The 15,337-nt window shown below is 39.2% G+C and overlaps 1 protein-coding gene across 2 annotated transcripts in view; it reads left to right on the forward strand.

Moving 5' to 3' along the window:
- ARL6 (ADP ribosylation factor like GTPase 6) overlaps positions 1-15,337 on the forward strand; it is a 34,046-nt gene that overhangs the window by 5,122 nt on the left and 13,587 nt on the right. The window contains exons 2-4 of one of the 2 annotated variants that reach the window (XM_050962182.1): positions 2,904-3,054; positions 6,468-6,529; positions 13,981-14,049. In XM_050962182.1, the coding sequence (XP_050818139.1) occupies positions 2,932-3,054; positions 6,468-6,529; positions 13,981-14,049 (254 nt within the window). In that variant the 5' untranslated portion in view covers positions 2,904-2,931. The remainder of the gene's footprint in view (positions 1-2,903; positions 3,055-6,467; positions 6,530-13,980; positions 14,050-15,337) is intronic. The other variant, XM_050962192.1, reaches the window with a different exon arrangement.

The raw sequence follows: 15,337 nt of genomic DNA on the forward strand, positions 1-15,337 counted from the left end.
TGTCTCGTTTCACTGCCAGCACCATCAAGTTCCCCCACCTATTGAGGTAGATGGGTGTAATTTCTAGGCCACTGCTAGGACTCTTTCCATGAATTAGCCTGTAAGTGCTTTGTTGAAACCCGTGTGTGTGTGCGCGTGCACACACACAATGCTGTCTTTCAAACAAACTGACTTAATGTTTAGGGAGGAAAAATAAGGACAAAAAGTACTAGCTTCCTAAATTTTGGGCACTAACAGCATTTTTTTCTTTGTCCTACGTATCTTGCAAATGCTTGACTTTCTTAAAACAGTAACTTTTTTTCTTTCTCCATTGGTGAAGTTAAAACCTTTGTTAACCCAGCCTTGCAGAAACCTGTCTGCTGCTGCTGTAAAGGCTGGCACCCAGTCCCCACTGTTGGCATTTAAATAATCCTAATCTCATTTTAGAAGTTTATACCTTTATATTAAGCAATGACACTGTTATGCTGTTAAACGATAATATTTATAATAAAATAGCTGTTGCCACAATAGAGTGGCCTAGGTGAAATCACTTTTAAAAAAAAAAAAAAGTGAAGATGTGAAGGTCCCAACAGCAATGTTAATTGAGCAGCATTGCATATATGTAGTATATTCTGTTCCTGTCTTTTCTTGTTAAATTTGTTCTTTGATTAATATTCATGTTGATATACTTGACCATTAAATATGCCTGATGTGTGTAATGTGAATGAGTTAAAGTTGATGTTGAAAACTTGACTTTTCATGCTCTTAAAAAAATAAACATAAAATATAACTTCCATGTTACATTAAGATCACTATTGTAGGTTTTAGTAAAGGTAAGTTTTCAGTTTTCTGGAACATCAGCTCAAAAGGGAAGTGTGTACCTTTATAGCATTTATGTGCTTTGTTCATTCTATCAACATTGGAATGACTCTGTTTTATCATCAGACTATCACAAGTGACCAAGTCTGCTAAAAGAGAAAAAAGAATGTACTTTGTCATTGATCTTTACTATAGAATTTTCAACAAAGTATCTTTTCTCTTTAGCTACTCTTTCAGAATACTGGCAAATCTCTTGTGCAGACAACAAAATGACATGTTTTGGAGAACAGTATTCTTGTCGGGTTCGTTTTGGCAAAGTACAAGCTTTACGTTTGTATCCAGAAATGTAAAAAGCTTTTATTGTACCAAACAGAATCAAGAAGTGCTAGAAGAAAAATGAAAATTAACCAGTTATGGCATTTCATTGACAAACACCTATTTGTATAGGAAATACTACCAATAGCAAATAACTTAAACTACTTCGGTAGCAACTTAATCAAGACATATGCTGCTGAACATATAGCTACACAATATATTAGTAGAATTCCCAAAGTGTTTCAGACACAGTACATAATAAAAATTATAAATCTGTTCTAAGTAGACTTTCTGCTACAGCCATTTATTCCCACACGTACTTTAAGCTAATGTGGTGGGTAAAATAACTGTAATTTCTTTTAAATGTGTTTAGAATTTAATAGTTAAATGTTCAGTCTTGGTTTTCATATTGTAAGGGCTTGTTGAGCTAATGGGATTGAATAGTTTTTATCAGCTTTCCTTTCCTCCTTCTCCCAGACTCCAGGAAGTTTCTTGGTAATCTAAATTCACCAACAGTGTCTGGAACTGAGCTGTATATCATTCTGTTCTCTATATAGGGTGGAAATTTATTTTCCTCCTGAAAATTCTTTTGGCATTATGTATGTTATTAGAGTGCCACAGACATTCAATGTCAATTATCATATGTTGAAATTATTCCCTGATTATAGCTTTCAAGGACTGCCAGTTCTTAATTTTTCTATATGCAGTATGTCCAAGCAGATGCTGTAAGAGAATTCACAACATAATCTCCTTTTAGTCCCCTATTGCTGAACAAAGATAGTTTCTGGGCCTAAGTAACAATTTGGCTTCCTTCTGACAAGTAGCAGTGTGTTATGTTATCTGGCTACATCTCTGACTAATCCGTCATAATCAGTTTCTGTTTACAGTTAATTATTTCCTAATGTACAGTTCTTAATACCATCATAAGTAATTCATTTCAGTTATAGTTTCAGTTAATCATACTTTATTTACAGTTTTGATTTCAATAACCTTACAGCAGGTGTGTGAAAAAGCAAATGTTATTTTGCAAAATTACAACATGAAGATTTTATTATATAAATCTGGGTAGGCAACCTATGGCACGCGTGCCAAAGGTGGCACGTGAGCTGATTTTCAGTGGCACTCAGACTGCCCAGGTCCTGGCCACCGGTCCAGGGGGTTCCGCATTTTAATTTAATTTTAAGTGAAGCTTCTTAAACATTTTAAAAACCTTATTTACTTTACATACACTAATAGTTTAGTTTATATATTATAGACTTATAGAAAGAGACCTTCTAAAAACATTAAAATATATTACTGACACGCGAAACCTTAAATTAGAGTGAATAAATGAAGACTCGGCACACTGCTTCTGAAAGGTTGCCCACCCCTGATGTAAATTGTGATGACTGGCTGGACTTCGGATAGTTTAAAATATTATACAAATCTCATTGGTGAAGTTTAGTAAGAGATAATGAAGTGCTACAGTCTTGTTGGTGTTTGTATCACTAGAACACTTTGACTAATGATTTGTTGGCTAGCAATACTGACAAGGACATTGGCTACTTATAACACTGTCTATATAAGCACAATCTACTTTTGTGTCAGGCTTCTTCCTAGTAATCAGCTTACACTCTATTTACTTTCTGTATTAACCAAACCTGCCAAGACACTGCTTGTATAGGGTCTTATTCATATTGTCCTATTAAAAGCCTGAGGACTTCTGACCCACATGCCTACGTACTGTGCTAGACCTCTGGTACCATAACCATTTTAAATAGTGATTTCCTTTTCTATTCTTCTGCATCACAGGTGGTCTCTGTGCATTGAATCAGAATCATGGGATTGTTTGATAAGCTAGCAGGATGGCTTGGTCTGAAGAAGAAGGAGGTTCATGTTTTGTGCCTTGGGTTGGACAATAGTGGCAAAACAACTATCATTAATAAACTTAAACCTTCAAATGTAAGTAGCCTCAGTTTACTGCTAACTCTCTCTTACCAAATGTTATTGCAAAGTTGATGGAGGAAAAAAGTGAAGGTCTGTTTATAAGCTAAGAAAATATAATGTATACAAATATCAAAAATAAAATAAAAAATAAAACTTCAGTCCATTTGCAAACCTGGCTTTATATATGTGTGTATATACATATTTTTTAAATTGTGTTTCAAAACCAACCACCACCGCCTACTAATATGCCTAGTGTCTTCTCAGATCACAGGATAAAGAAGGGTTTATGATGGACGAGATTAAAAGTGGGCTCTAAACTGTTTTTATTTTGAAGAAATAAATATAATTTGAAACTTCAATTATTTGGGACAAGTAGTTTTACTACAACTAGCACTTGTCTGTAAACATCATTATTTTTGTCTTAGACTATTAATGATTAAAGATGCTGCTACATAGCTAGGAAATTAAGAGTGAGAATGTAAAACTTTTATGGTGAATTCAGCATTAGTACTTTCCAAATTAATGGACTATGACCATCAGAAGTACTAATCCATTGCTAAAAAGAGAGTGAGTTCACCATCAATTTTTGGTGTAACTGAGTGTGATGAAGGGTACATATTCCTCTTTGATATGGTTTGGCGAGAGAACTGAACGACATTTGGAGTGGACTATAGGATTGAAAATTGGAGACTTTTCCCTACCATTTTATTTCCATGCATTCAAGGATTCTGGTGGGTTCTGTGTAGCCTGATGTAACCTTAACTGTACTAAACATAGTTTGTTAATATCCTATTATATATTTAAATAGAGATTGATATCTTAAAGGAGGAGACTTTTTAGCAAAAGCATGTCATGTCAGGTTGCAATTTATAAAGGTACTGAGAGTCTAATGTTCCTTGCTCCAGTAATTTTGCTTCTGATAAAATGTAATTGGATCTATAAATGTAAACTAAATATCTATAAAATTACTTTTTAGCAAGATGCAAGCTACCACAACCAGCACATTATTATGTTTCTGGCTTTGTTCTTGTCATAACTATAAAGGGAAGGGAACAGGCCTCCTGTGTACAATACTATAAAATCCCTCATGGCCAGAGACACCAAAATCCTTTTTACCTGTAAAGGGTTAAGAAGCTTAGGAAACCTGGCTGACACTTGACCCAAAGGACCAATAAGGGAATAAGATACTTTCAGATCTTGGTGGGGGGAAGTCTTTTGTTTGTGCTCTTTGTTTTGGGGGTTGTTTGCTGTTGAGACTAAGAGGGAGCAGACATCAATCCAGGCTCTCCAAATCCTTCTGAACCAGTCTCTCATGTTTCAAACTTGTAAGTAACAGCCAGGCAAGGCATGTTAGTCTTATTTTTGTTTTCTCAACTTGTAAATTTTCCTTTTTGCTGAGAGGATTTTACCTCTGTTTGCTGTAACTTTGAACCTAAGGCTAGAAGGGGTTCCTCTGAGCTCTTTGAATCTGATTACCCTATAAAGTTATTTTCCATCCTGATTTTACAGAGATGATTTTTACCTTTCTTTCTTTAATTAAAAGCCTTCTTTTTAAGAACCTGATTGATTTTTCCTTGTTTTTAAGATCCAAAGGGATTGGATCTGGACTCACCAGGAATTGGTGGGGGAAAGGAGGAGGGATGGTTAAATTCTCCTTGTGTTAAGATCCAAGGGGTTGGATTGGTGTTCACCAGGAACTCAGTGAAAAAGTATCTCAAGGCTATCCAGAAAAGGGAGCTAGTACTTGAGAGTGGTGGTAGCGAGACCAGATCTAAGCTGGTAGTTAAGCTTAGAGGTGTTTATGCAGGTCCCCACATCTGTACCCTAAAGTTCAGAGTGGGGGAGGAACCTTGACAGTTCTCAAAAGTGATGACCTTGGGATCTTCTTATAATATGCCTCAAAACAGTGCAGTGTCCAGAGCATGGTTCAAGTCTTGAAGTTAGCACCAAGATATGGCAGTGATGGGCACAATAGAAAACCTAAAATAGATAAGCTAATTATATGAGTAAAGCAAGTAGAAACTATCTCCTCCTGTTTACTTCATCAGTCACATTATGGTAGTTATTTGTGAATGTATTGTAAAGTGAAAATATGCAGTAACACTATTGTATTAATTTGTTAAAATGTAACAAACTTCATTAGATCAGAGTCCCTGAAAACTACTAATTCTGATAAATGAATTAGTTCACCTGACAAATTGCTCTGAACTGTCAGCTAATCATCGGAGTACAAAGCCAATGAATATATTTCAGGCTGAGCAGTCACCCTGGAAAGAGAGCTTGAGAGAGGCATTAAAAAACAAACAAAAACCAACTCCCTTTACCGCTTGCCAGCTAGAATTTTGTTCTCCACTGTTTAGTTATAAAATTCAAAGAAGTCATCTGTAATTTCTAGTATAAGATATCCTTGAAGGAAAGTTGTACCTTCTGTGTTCAGTGCAGTGTCGTGACCTCTTAATGATGGAAACTGCTGGCCAAACTACTTCTTGTGGTAGTGAAAATAACTTTTTTTTTCATAATGGTTTTAAAGATTAATAAACTAAGCCAGTTTTAGTGTATATGTGTGTGGGGGGGAAGCCAGTTGCTTGTAAACATCTTTTTATAAATAAGGTTTTAGAGCCTCTTATTTTCTCAAAAGCTGGACTCTTTGCAGCCTTGTTATTGTTTTTTCTGAAAGATTCTGTCATATTGCACCAACTTTCTAGAAAAGTTGCTCTGGTAACCAGGCTTTTTGTCAACCTGTGGTGCTCTGTTTTGTCCCAACCTTCCCTTCTTTGGTAAACATGGTACTTTCATTGCAGTGCTCTGGTAGTTGACTAAAAACTAGGTCAACATAAGAACCTAAAAATTCAAGCTACTGCTTCCCAACGTAAGTAGGTTCCTGCTGTAGCTTGTGATAAAGAATATTGGGACAATATGTCCTCTCTTTCTATTTACTTCTCTTTGGGTTGAAACTGTGACCTCCAGAGGGTAAAAATACTTGGCTTCTTTGTACTCTGACCTCATTGGTAACTCTTCAACCCAGAAACCTATCACTTTCTGTGATAGTATGTTACTTAGCTCCGGTCAGTATGTAGTCTGTACAGAAACTATAACTTAAAGTTTGTTGCAAAAGCAAGGGAATTCAGTATTAAGGCTGAAACATCCTCACTCCCGAGCCTTGGCCATAGGTAATGCAAGGTTTCCATTTTTTTTGCTAGAAAATCCAAAACTTGGATCTTGAGATAGAAGAAATCGTGGGAAAGTATGTTAACTACCTGCTATGTCCATGCAGAGGTCTTCTGTGTTACTCAAATGTTTCCTGAATATTATATATTGCACCAAAATTTGGGGGAATATAAATAATTTAGAAATAGTAACATTTCAGTAGCTGTGTTTCTAACTTAATGAGTTTGTTGTAAAACATGATTTTTTCCCCTCTTTTTAAGGCTCAAACTCAAGACATAGTTCCAACAATAGGATTCAGTATAGAAAAATTCAAGACATCCAGGTAACACCACTTTTGTGTACACAGAATTAGTCTTTCTCTTTCAATGTAATGTAATGATGTGTGGTGATGTAATGAAGTGTCATTTGAGTCACTCATGTTGCTGTATCATGATATGTTGTATGTACTGGTGCTGCTCTTTAATGTGTGAAGAGGCCAATAATATTTTGCAGTACTGCATGAGAGACTTGGTTTTGATTCCTGGCCTCACTTAGAGTCCAGCCCTACTGATTCTATAACGATTCCATGTGTGTAGTCTTTAGGCATGTCTCAAATCACTGAATATTAACTTGTACTAGGTTAAGAAGTATCACTGAGATACTTTGAAGGGATCTCAGTCTTCTCTGATAAACTGAAAACTGGTGGCTATAGCCTTGACAATATGAAAGTTGCATTGTTTAAAGTCAGGAAAAGAGGGGAAAATCATCAGTTTCAAGAAGGATGGTAGACTGACAATTGCCTCAACACATCCCACTCGTGTTCCTAAAAAATTTGAAAAAATATGGGAGAATAATGAAAAACCCCTAATGTAACTTTTCAATATTTTGAAAAATGTATACAGGCAGTCTTCAAAGTAGTGTGGCCTGTTGGTTTGGAGACCTGCAAGAAATTCATAAAAGCAGCAAAGAGTCCTGTGGCACCTTGTAGACTAACAGACGTATTAAAGCATGAGCTTTCATGGGTGAATACCCACTTCGTGGGATGCATTCATGAGTTCCTTGCTTGGACTGGGATTGATGGGAGTAATATTTGTAATTGCTTTGGATCACCTGGTATCACCTACAAAGCACAATATTTTGACCACTGCTAGGAGAGGACAGTATACATCCTTCTGTACTGCTGTCCTTTATCTGCTTTTTGAGTTGGTTAGCGGGGGAGGTGCAGAGTGGCAGTCACATTTTTATACATAACGAGTGTTTACATGCATCTGACGAAGTGGGTATTCACCCATGAAAGCTCATGGCCCAATATGTCTGTTAGTCTATAAGGTGCCACAGGACTCTTCGCTGCTTTTACAGATCCAGACTAACACGGTTACACTTCTGATACTTGAGTTCCTGGAATCTTCTTATATAGATAGATTCTTACACTGTGCTCATCGCCATAGTACCTGAGTACCTTCCAGCAGTGCATTAAGCAGCGTGACTGCACATCAGTCATGTAGTGTTTGTTCTCTCATCCTCTCCCAGGTCGAGAAGTGTGTGCAGTGGAGTGTCTTGTTTTGGTAGGGCTTTAGGGTTATTGTTTTGTTTTGCAATTTTTGCTTAAAAATATGTGGTGGTGGTATGTATTTATGTTAGAGAAGGCAAGCACAAAGAAATGCACTTTGCACTTAGAGTGAAAGGCGGTAAGGTTTGTGATGATTCCTAGTTTGTGAAGAATTTCATTCCACAATCTTACTGGCCCCTGAGAAAGTTCTGTCTGCCACACAGATAAGCTTTATATGCTCTTATTGTAGAAAGTTCCTTTGTGTCAGAGGAGCTTAGTTGTTGACCACAGTCAAGTATAGAGAACAGAGGACAGCTTTGATGTATTCATGGTAGCCTGTGTCGCTGAGAAATGTATTTTCTAATCAAAGTTTCCTAAGTGCTGAAGGCTTCATGTCCTAGTGTATCACTATCACATTGTTGTAGTCTGGCTGAGAAGTGATGAAGTCATGAATAACAGAGGCGAGGTAATCGTTCACCAGGATGCGTTGAAGTCTCCTAGTCTGCTGAAGATGACAGAAAGCGTTCATCACAAATGCTCCTATGTGAGAGCTTAGCATCATCAAGGAATCCAAGAGTTCTTTCAAACTGCAGACCAAATTAATGAATTCTGCATGAGCACCTTCAAGCAAAGAAGACTGCATTAGAGCTGCAAATTCCTCAATGTTTTCTTCTACCAGCATTATTTGTCTTTCACAGGTGTATTAAGCTTCAGCCAACTGTTCATCCATGAGCTGTCCAATCACTGGGCTATCTTGATGATATTGGGGTGTGATTGAAATATGACCATTCATATCATTAATACTGCCACTGTTAGACAATTGCAACAAATCTTGTACAAAGCATGTCATTTAAGATGTCAATGGAAAAGTTATGATTTGCTGAGTATGATTATCTTGTTTATATTCATGTATCATTTTTGTACCTGAAGTTAAAAATATTGACTATATACTGGCATCTTACATGTGTGCTTTTATTCCTGGGCACCATCTACGAGATACGATTTATATCTAGTACTCCTGGGGGATTCTGCATGTCTGCAGAAAACGCACCCCCCTTCCCACAGAATTCCTGTGCTTCCCTGCAGAAAATGGCAGGAAAGCCGGGGGGACCACTACCCAGACCCTCCCTGCTGAGCCGCAACCACCTTTACTTGGATCCCCTGTAGAGTCCCATTGCCCCTGCACCAGAACCCCCCAACAAGCCCCTGTGCATCCAGATCTCCCACTGAGCTGCCCACGTCCAGAATGCCCCGCACAGAAACCTCTCCCCCCACACTAAGTCCCTCCACACTTGGATCCTGCTGGATCCACCTGGCACAGAGGGGCAGGGCCCCAGGGTGTTTCTGTGTCAGGCCCAGCTCTTGCGCTGTGTCAGGGTCAGGTGCAGCCCCACTGCTGAGTCACTGTACCGGGGGATGTGGGCGCTTCAGGGTGTTCTCCCACCTCAATACAGCCAGTGGCCAGTGCTCCCCACTGCCATGCTGGAGCAAACATTTATTGAAAAAAAATGGAGAATTTAAAATATTGTGCAGATAATTTTTTGGTGCAGAATTCCCTCGGGGTAATTTAAGTAGACAGCTTTGTGTTGATGGCCCATCAAAGACACTTCGCTCTCACAATGGGTCATAGAAGAAACTCATTTTACCCGAGTGGCTCCTCCTGCGGATACTTCAGGCTCCAGTAGGCCAGTCACTACCCCATATGAGTCATTAAGCCATGTAAGGACATGTGATATGCTCCTGTGACCTTGGACTCCCTCTTGTGCCAGTAACTTTCCATAGACAGGGCTGTGAGCTTTGTTTGAAACAGAAAATTTCCAGCCACATGGCAGAGTGTAGAAGATTCCTGGGATGACTTCATTTTGCCTCTTTCCTGCTCTGATTTTCTGGATTGTGGATTTACAACTAAAAGGAGCATATTGGACTATGGACTGAGGACCTTCCAATCATAGAATATCAAGGTTGGAAGGGACCTCAGGAGGTCGTCTAGTCCAAACCCCAACTCAAAGCAGGACCAATTCCCAACTAAATCATCCCAGCCAGAGCTTTGTCAAGCCTTACCTTAAAAACCTCTAAGGAAGGAGATTCCACCACCTCCCTAGGTAACCCATTCCAGTGCTTCACCACTCTCTCTGAGTGAAAAAGTTTTTCCTAATATCTAACCTAAACCTCCTCCACGGCAACTTGAGACCATTACTCCTTGTTCTGTCATCAGGTACCACTGAGAACAGTCTAGAGCCATCCTTTTTGGAACCCCCTTTCAGGTAGTTGAAAGCAGCTATCAAATCCCTCCTCATTCTTCTCTTCTGCAGACTAATCCCAGTTCCCTCAGCCTTTCCTCGTAAGTCATGTGCTCCGGCCCCCTAATCATTTTTGTTGCCCTCTGCTGGACTCTTTCCAATTTTTCCACATTCTTCTTGTAGGGTGGGGCCCAAAACTGGACACAGTACTCCAGGTGAGGCCTCACGAATGTTGAATAGAGGGGAATGATCACATCCCTCGATCTGCTGCCAATGCCCCTACTTATACAGCCCAAAATGCCGTTAGGCTTCTTGGCAACAAGAGCACACTGTTGACTCATATCCACCTTCTCATCCACTGAAATCCCTAGGTCTTTTTCTGCAGAACTGCTTCCTAGCCATTCGGTCCCTAGTCTGTAAGAGTGAATGGGATTCTTGCATCCTAAGTGCAGGACTCTGCACTTTGCCTTGTTGAACCTCAGTTTGGCCCAGTCCTCTAATTTGTCTAGGTCTCTCTGTATCCTATCCCTACCCTCTAGCGTATCTACCACTCCCCCCAGTTTAGTGTCATCTGCAAACTTGCTGAGAGTGCAGTCCACGCCATCCTCCAGATCATTAATGAAGGTATTGAACAAAACTGGCCCCAGGACCGACCCTTGGGGCACTCTGCTTGAAACCGGCTGCCAACTAGACATGGAGCCGTTGATCATGAGCCGTTGAGCCCAACGATCTAGCCAGCTTTCTATCTACCTTATAGTCCATTCATCCAGCCCATACTTCAACTTGCTGGCAAGAATACTGTGGGAGACCATATCAAAAGCTTTGCTAAAGTCAAGGAATAACACATCCACTGCTTTTCCCTCATCCACATACCCAGTTATCTCCTCATAGAAGGCAATTAGGTTAGACAGGCGTGACTTGCCTTTGGTGAATCCATGCTGACTGTTCCTGATCACTTTCCTCTCTAAGTGCTTCAGAATTGATTCCTTGAGGACCTGCTCTATGATTTTTCCAGAGACTGAGGTGAGGCTGACTGGCCTGTAGTTCCCCGGATCCTCCTCCTTCCCTTTTTAAAGATGGGCACTACATTAGCCTTTTTTCAGTCATCTGGGAGCTCCCCCGTTCGCCATGAGTTTTCTAAGATAATGGCCAATGGCTCTGCAATCACATCCGCCAGCTCCTTTAGCACCCTCGGATGCAGCGCATCTGGCCCCGTGGACTTGTGCTCATCCAGTTTTTCTAAATAGTCCTGAACCATTCTTTCTCCACAGAGGGCTGGTCGCCTTCCCCCGATACTGTGCTGCCCAGTGCAGCAGTCTGGGAGCTGACCTTGTTCGTGAAGACAGAGGCAAAAAAATCTTTGAGTACATTAGCTTTTTCCACATCCCCTGTCACTAGGTTGCCTCCCTCATTCAGTAAGGGGCCCACACTTGCCTTGCCTTCCTTCTTGTTGCTAACATACCTGAAGAAACCCTTCTTGTCACTCTTAACTTCTCTTGCCAGCTGCAACTCCAAGCGTGATTTGGCTTTCCTGATTTCACCCCTGCATGCCTGAGCAATATTTTTATACTCCTCCCTGGTCATTTGTCCAATCTTCCACAATCTTTTGGAAGTTACCAGAGAAACCTTACAAGCCAGCAGTCTATAACTTCCCTGCTACAAACCTGATATAAGAACATTGCAATTATTGTATGTATATTATCTACTAACCATTTTAACTCTCTCTTCTTCGTTTCTTTTATTAATAAACCTTTAAATTTTAATTACTAAAGGATTGTCAGTAGTGTGATTATTGGGTAAGATCTGAGTTGTATATTGACCTGACTGTGTGGCTGATCTCTTGAGATCAGCTGACTCCTTTGTTTGATAAAATTGGTTTTCCTGCCGTGGCTCATCATAGAGTCCAGTGTCTGGCTGGAATGCCAAAGAAGACTGCATTCTTGACTCCGTTGCTACAGAAAAGGATAAATGGACACAAATCAGATATTAGGAATGGCAATATACAAAAACCTGTAGGAGAACACTTCAACCTCCCTGGCCACACTATAGCAGACCTTAAGGTGGCCATCCTGCAGCAAAAAAACTTCAGGACCAGACTTCAAAGAGAAACTGCTGAGCTTCAGTTCATCTGCAAATTTGACACCATCAGCTCAGGATTAAACAAAGACTGTGAATGGCTTGCCAATTACAGAACCAGATATTAGGAGTGCTGCCTGCCTTCTTGTCTTGTTTTGTTCTGTGATGTAGTGATTATCCTGGAGGAATTGGTTGGACTAGCACAGGGTTCCTGATGTCATCCAATGATGCAGCCTTTTTCAGGTGCTTCATCGCTGCCATAGTCACGTATTGTTTCGGTTTTTCCTGATGGCAGATCTTGTATTAATCAACATCAATTTTAGTTTGTGTGGTTTGTGCTGTCTGCTTTTGACCTATTCCTAAATAATGATCCTGTGCAGTGTATGGGTGATAAGATGTCTGGAATCTGGTTTCTTATATATGCTCTTCTGTTTTCTTGAGCTGTTCCTCCCAATTTGAATAATAAGTGAAGTGGATTGTGTCACGGAATGGTCCAAGTTAAGGAACAGTTGTCTTGTTTGCTAGATGCTAGAGGAAAGGCAGATCTCTTGTATACCTTTTTGGTGCAGCAACCTGCTTGAGTCCTTGGAAGGGGAGGAGCTTGAGCAATGTGTTCCTGAAGTAGTGTTGGGTGTGCTGGAAGCATGGTGGCATGCCATCCATAGAAATTTTGCCACTGTCATTATCACTACTAGGTAGGCTTGAGCCCCACAAGAGAAAACATCAATGTGATCAAATATCCATTTTCTGGAATATACTATCAGTGTTATGACTCCCCCTGTTGCTCTTACTTGCTTTGGGAGGGAGATGGTTAGTTATATAGTGGCCTTCTGACCAGCAGGTGGTTGTGAAGGTGAAGAAACAGGGCTGGGGCTGAAATATCCTTCTTTGTAAGAGAGGAGAGCCTTGTTCATGGGTGTGGTTCCTGTGCTGAGGGGCTGGGAGATTACTCACAGCTTCACTTTCATCTTTTAGAAAATCTTCATTTCTATTTCCTAATTTTCAAAAAGTTAGGACTGACCAGAGGTCCCTCTCCTGCTACTTCCTGTTGTACTGGCCATGTGTGGAGCTTGCTGGAGCTGGTTCCTGCTGCAGAGAGGGAGGAAAGAGTGGTTAGAGGAGTTAGAAACCTGGCTCCTTTAAGGGCTCTAAGGAACCTGGTCAGTTTCCCTCTGTAGACAATCGCTAATACTGAACTTAATACAAATACAAATAATGTCAGTAGGCTAGCTTTGCCACATTTTGCTTAGCTTCATTTATGTGGATGCTGCTTATTTGATTCCAGAAGTTGATCAAAATGTTCTTTTGTAACTCTTTCATAAGTGGACTTACGATTGTGGTTAGTGTTTGGGTTAAATGCTGAACATACAGTACACCATTGTCTGCCTAACTGCTTGGGGAAACCCAATAGTACTCAAGTGTTGAGCAAATTAAAATATTACATTGTAAGGATTCTTTCTTGAGGGATAGTTCTGCCCACTGAAGTCAATGAAAGCCATCTGTGCATATTAAGGCATGCCATGAAATTTAAAAATCACGCTTCCATCTGAATTTTATTTACCTACTGTTACACTGTTACTGTATGATTGACATACAGAAAAAACATTTCACTCCCGATTTTTTTTCAGGTTGTTTCCTTTTTATATTTGATACTACTTTGTGTAGTCAGTTATTTTCTCTGTTCTTTTGTGTGTGGGTCTTTCACACAGCAGAAGGGGGAAGAGAAAATATTTTTTTAATGGGAAGTTATGATTGTACAACCACAAAAACTGGCAGGAAGGCTCTGGGGGTTGGTGTCATATGGAAGTTTATTTTGATTTTTTTTTTTTTAAGTTTTACGTTAACTGTCCATTTAAAAGTGTTAAATGAAAATGAGGAAAAAAATTTTTGTTGTATGGGATCTGTACCTCACTCTTTCTTCCTTTTCAGTTTGTCTTTCACCGTGTTTGATATGTCAGGTCAAGGCAGATACAGAAACCTGTGGGAACATTACTACAAGTGAGTAATATTTTTAAATTTTAAAACATTGCTGTTAATAGTAGCTAAATATTTTTCTAAAATTTAGACAGAGGTATAACAAGTTATAAGAGCAGGGAGTTGATGCTAGACAATTTCGGACTGGAAATAAGGTGCACATTTTTAAGTGAGAGTATTTAGCCATTGGGACAACAGTCATTGTGGTGGATTCCCCATAACCAGAAAAATTTAAATCAAGATTTGATATTTTTCCAGAAGTTATACTCTAGTTCAAACAGGAATTAGTTCATGGAAGGCCTATAGCCTTCATTATATGGGAGGTTGGACTAGATGATCATAATGGTCCCATCTGGTTTTATAATATATGAAAATTAAAAAGTGTGGTTTTACTAGCCTCTTTGATTATTATTAGTCCTAAAATTTATGATGGCTTTATAAGCAACTTAGATGAGTCATGAAGGAGTGTGGTTCTTATGCTACTACTGTTACTAAAAATATTGTACTTAAACAAAGGTTTAAGCAACATTCCACTTTTAAACTAATTGGCTTGGAGTTATCCAGTGCTTTATAATGGCTATGGTAGTCTCATTAAGTATTCTTGTACTGAGACATCAAGCTTGTGTTAGATGTAGCTATGTGTTTCTGATTAAACCATAATACTCATTGTAGGTTTATACTGGATTGTTAGTATAAATAATTCAAAACACATCTCACTTAGAACAATAAAATATGGGGTAAGAGAGCATGTGGAAATAGAAAATGAGATTTATGAACAGTTGGTAGCAAGCATATGTATGGGGACTGGTGGTTAGTTCACTGAGGGCAGCATAGAAAAGGAGAAATTAACACTTAAAAAAAGGTGGGGGCATCACAGGTAGAGGATGGATATCTTACTGTTTTTCTGACATTCATATCCACTTTATGAGGCCTGGATGAACCTAAACGATGCTGATTTACTGTTGTTTTTGTAGACAATTGTAATGCAAAGCTTCAAAGAATGAGGCATCTATGTAATTATCAGGGTGCTAACAAATTTTATGCCTTTTATCCTATATGTTGTGGCAAAAATCAAATAAATGCACTTAATAAAATTGTGCTGTTCTTTTGGCACATGCCCTATCTTTAGATTTTTTCATTTTATTTCTTGCTGTTATTAACATTTGAAACTCCTTTTTTAGTGATTTCTGGCTTCTAAACTACTCTGTTGATATCATTCATATGAATATGAAGGCCAATAGTGAGCAAGACAAAAGTAACCTGAATTCTCCATTTTGAATGCTTGAATGTTGATGTGTTTATTATTGATAAA

Source organism: Gopherus flavomarginatus, chromosome 1 (assembly GCF_025201925.1).
Source record: "Gopherus flavomarginatus isolate rGopFla2 chromosome 1, rGopFla2.mat.asm, whole genome shotgun sequence".
In the NCBI taxonomy this organism is placed as follows: Eukaryota; Metazoa; Chordata; order Testudines; family Testudinidae; genus Gopherus; species Gopherus flavomarginatus.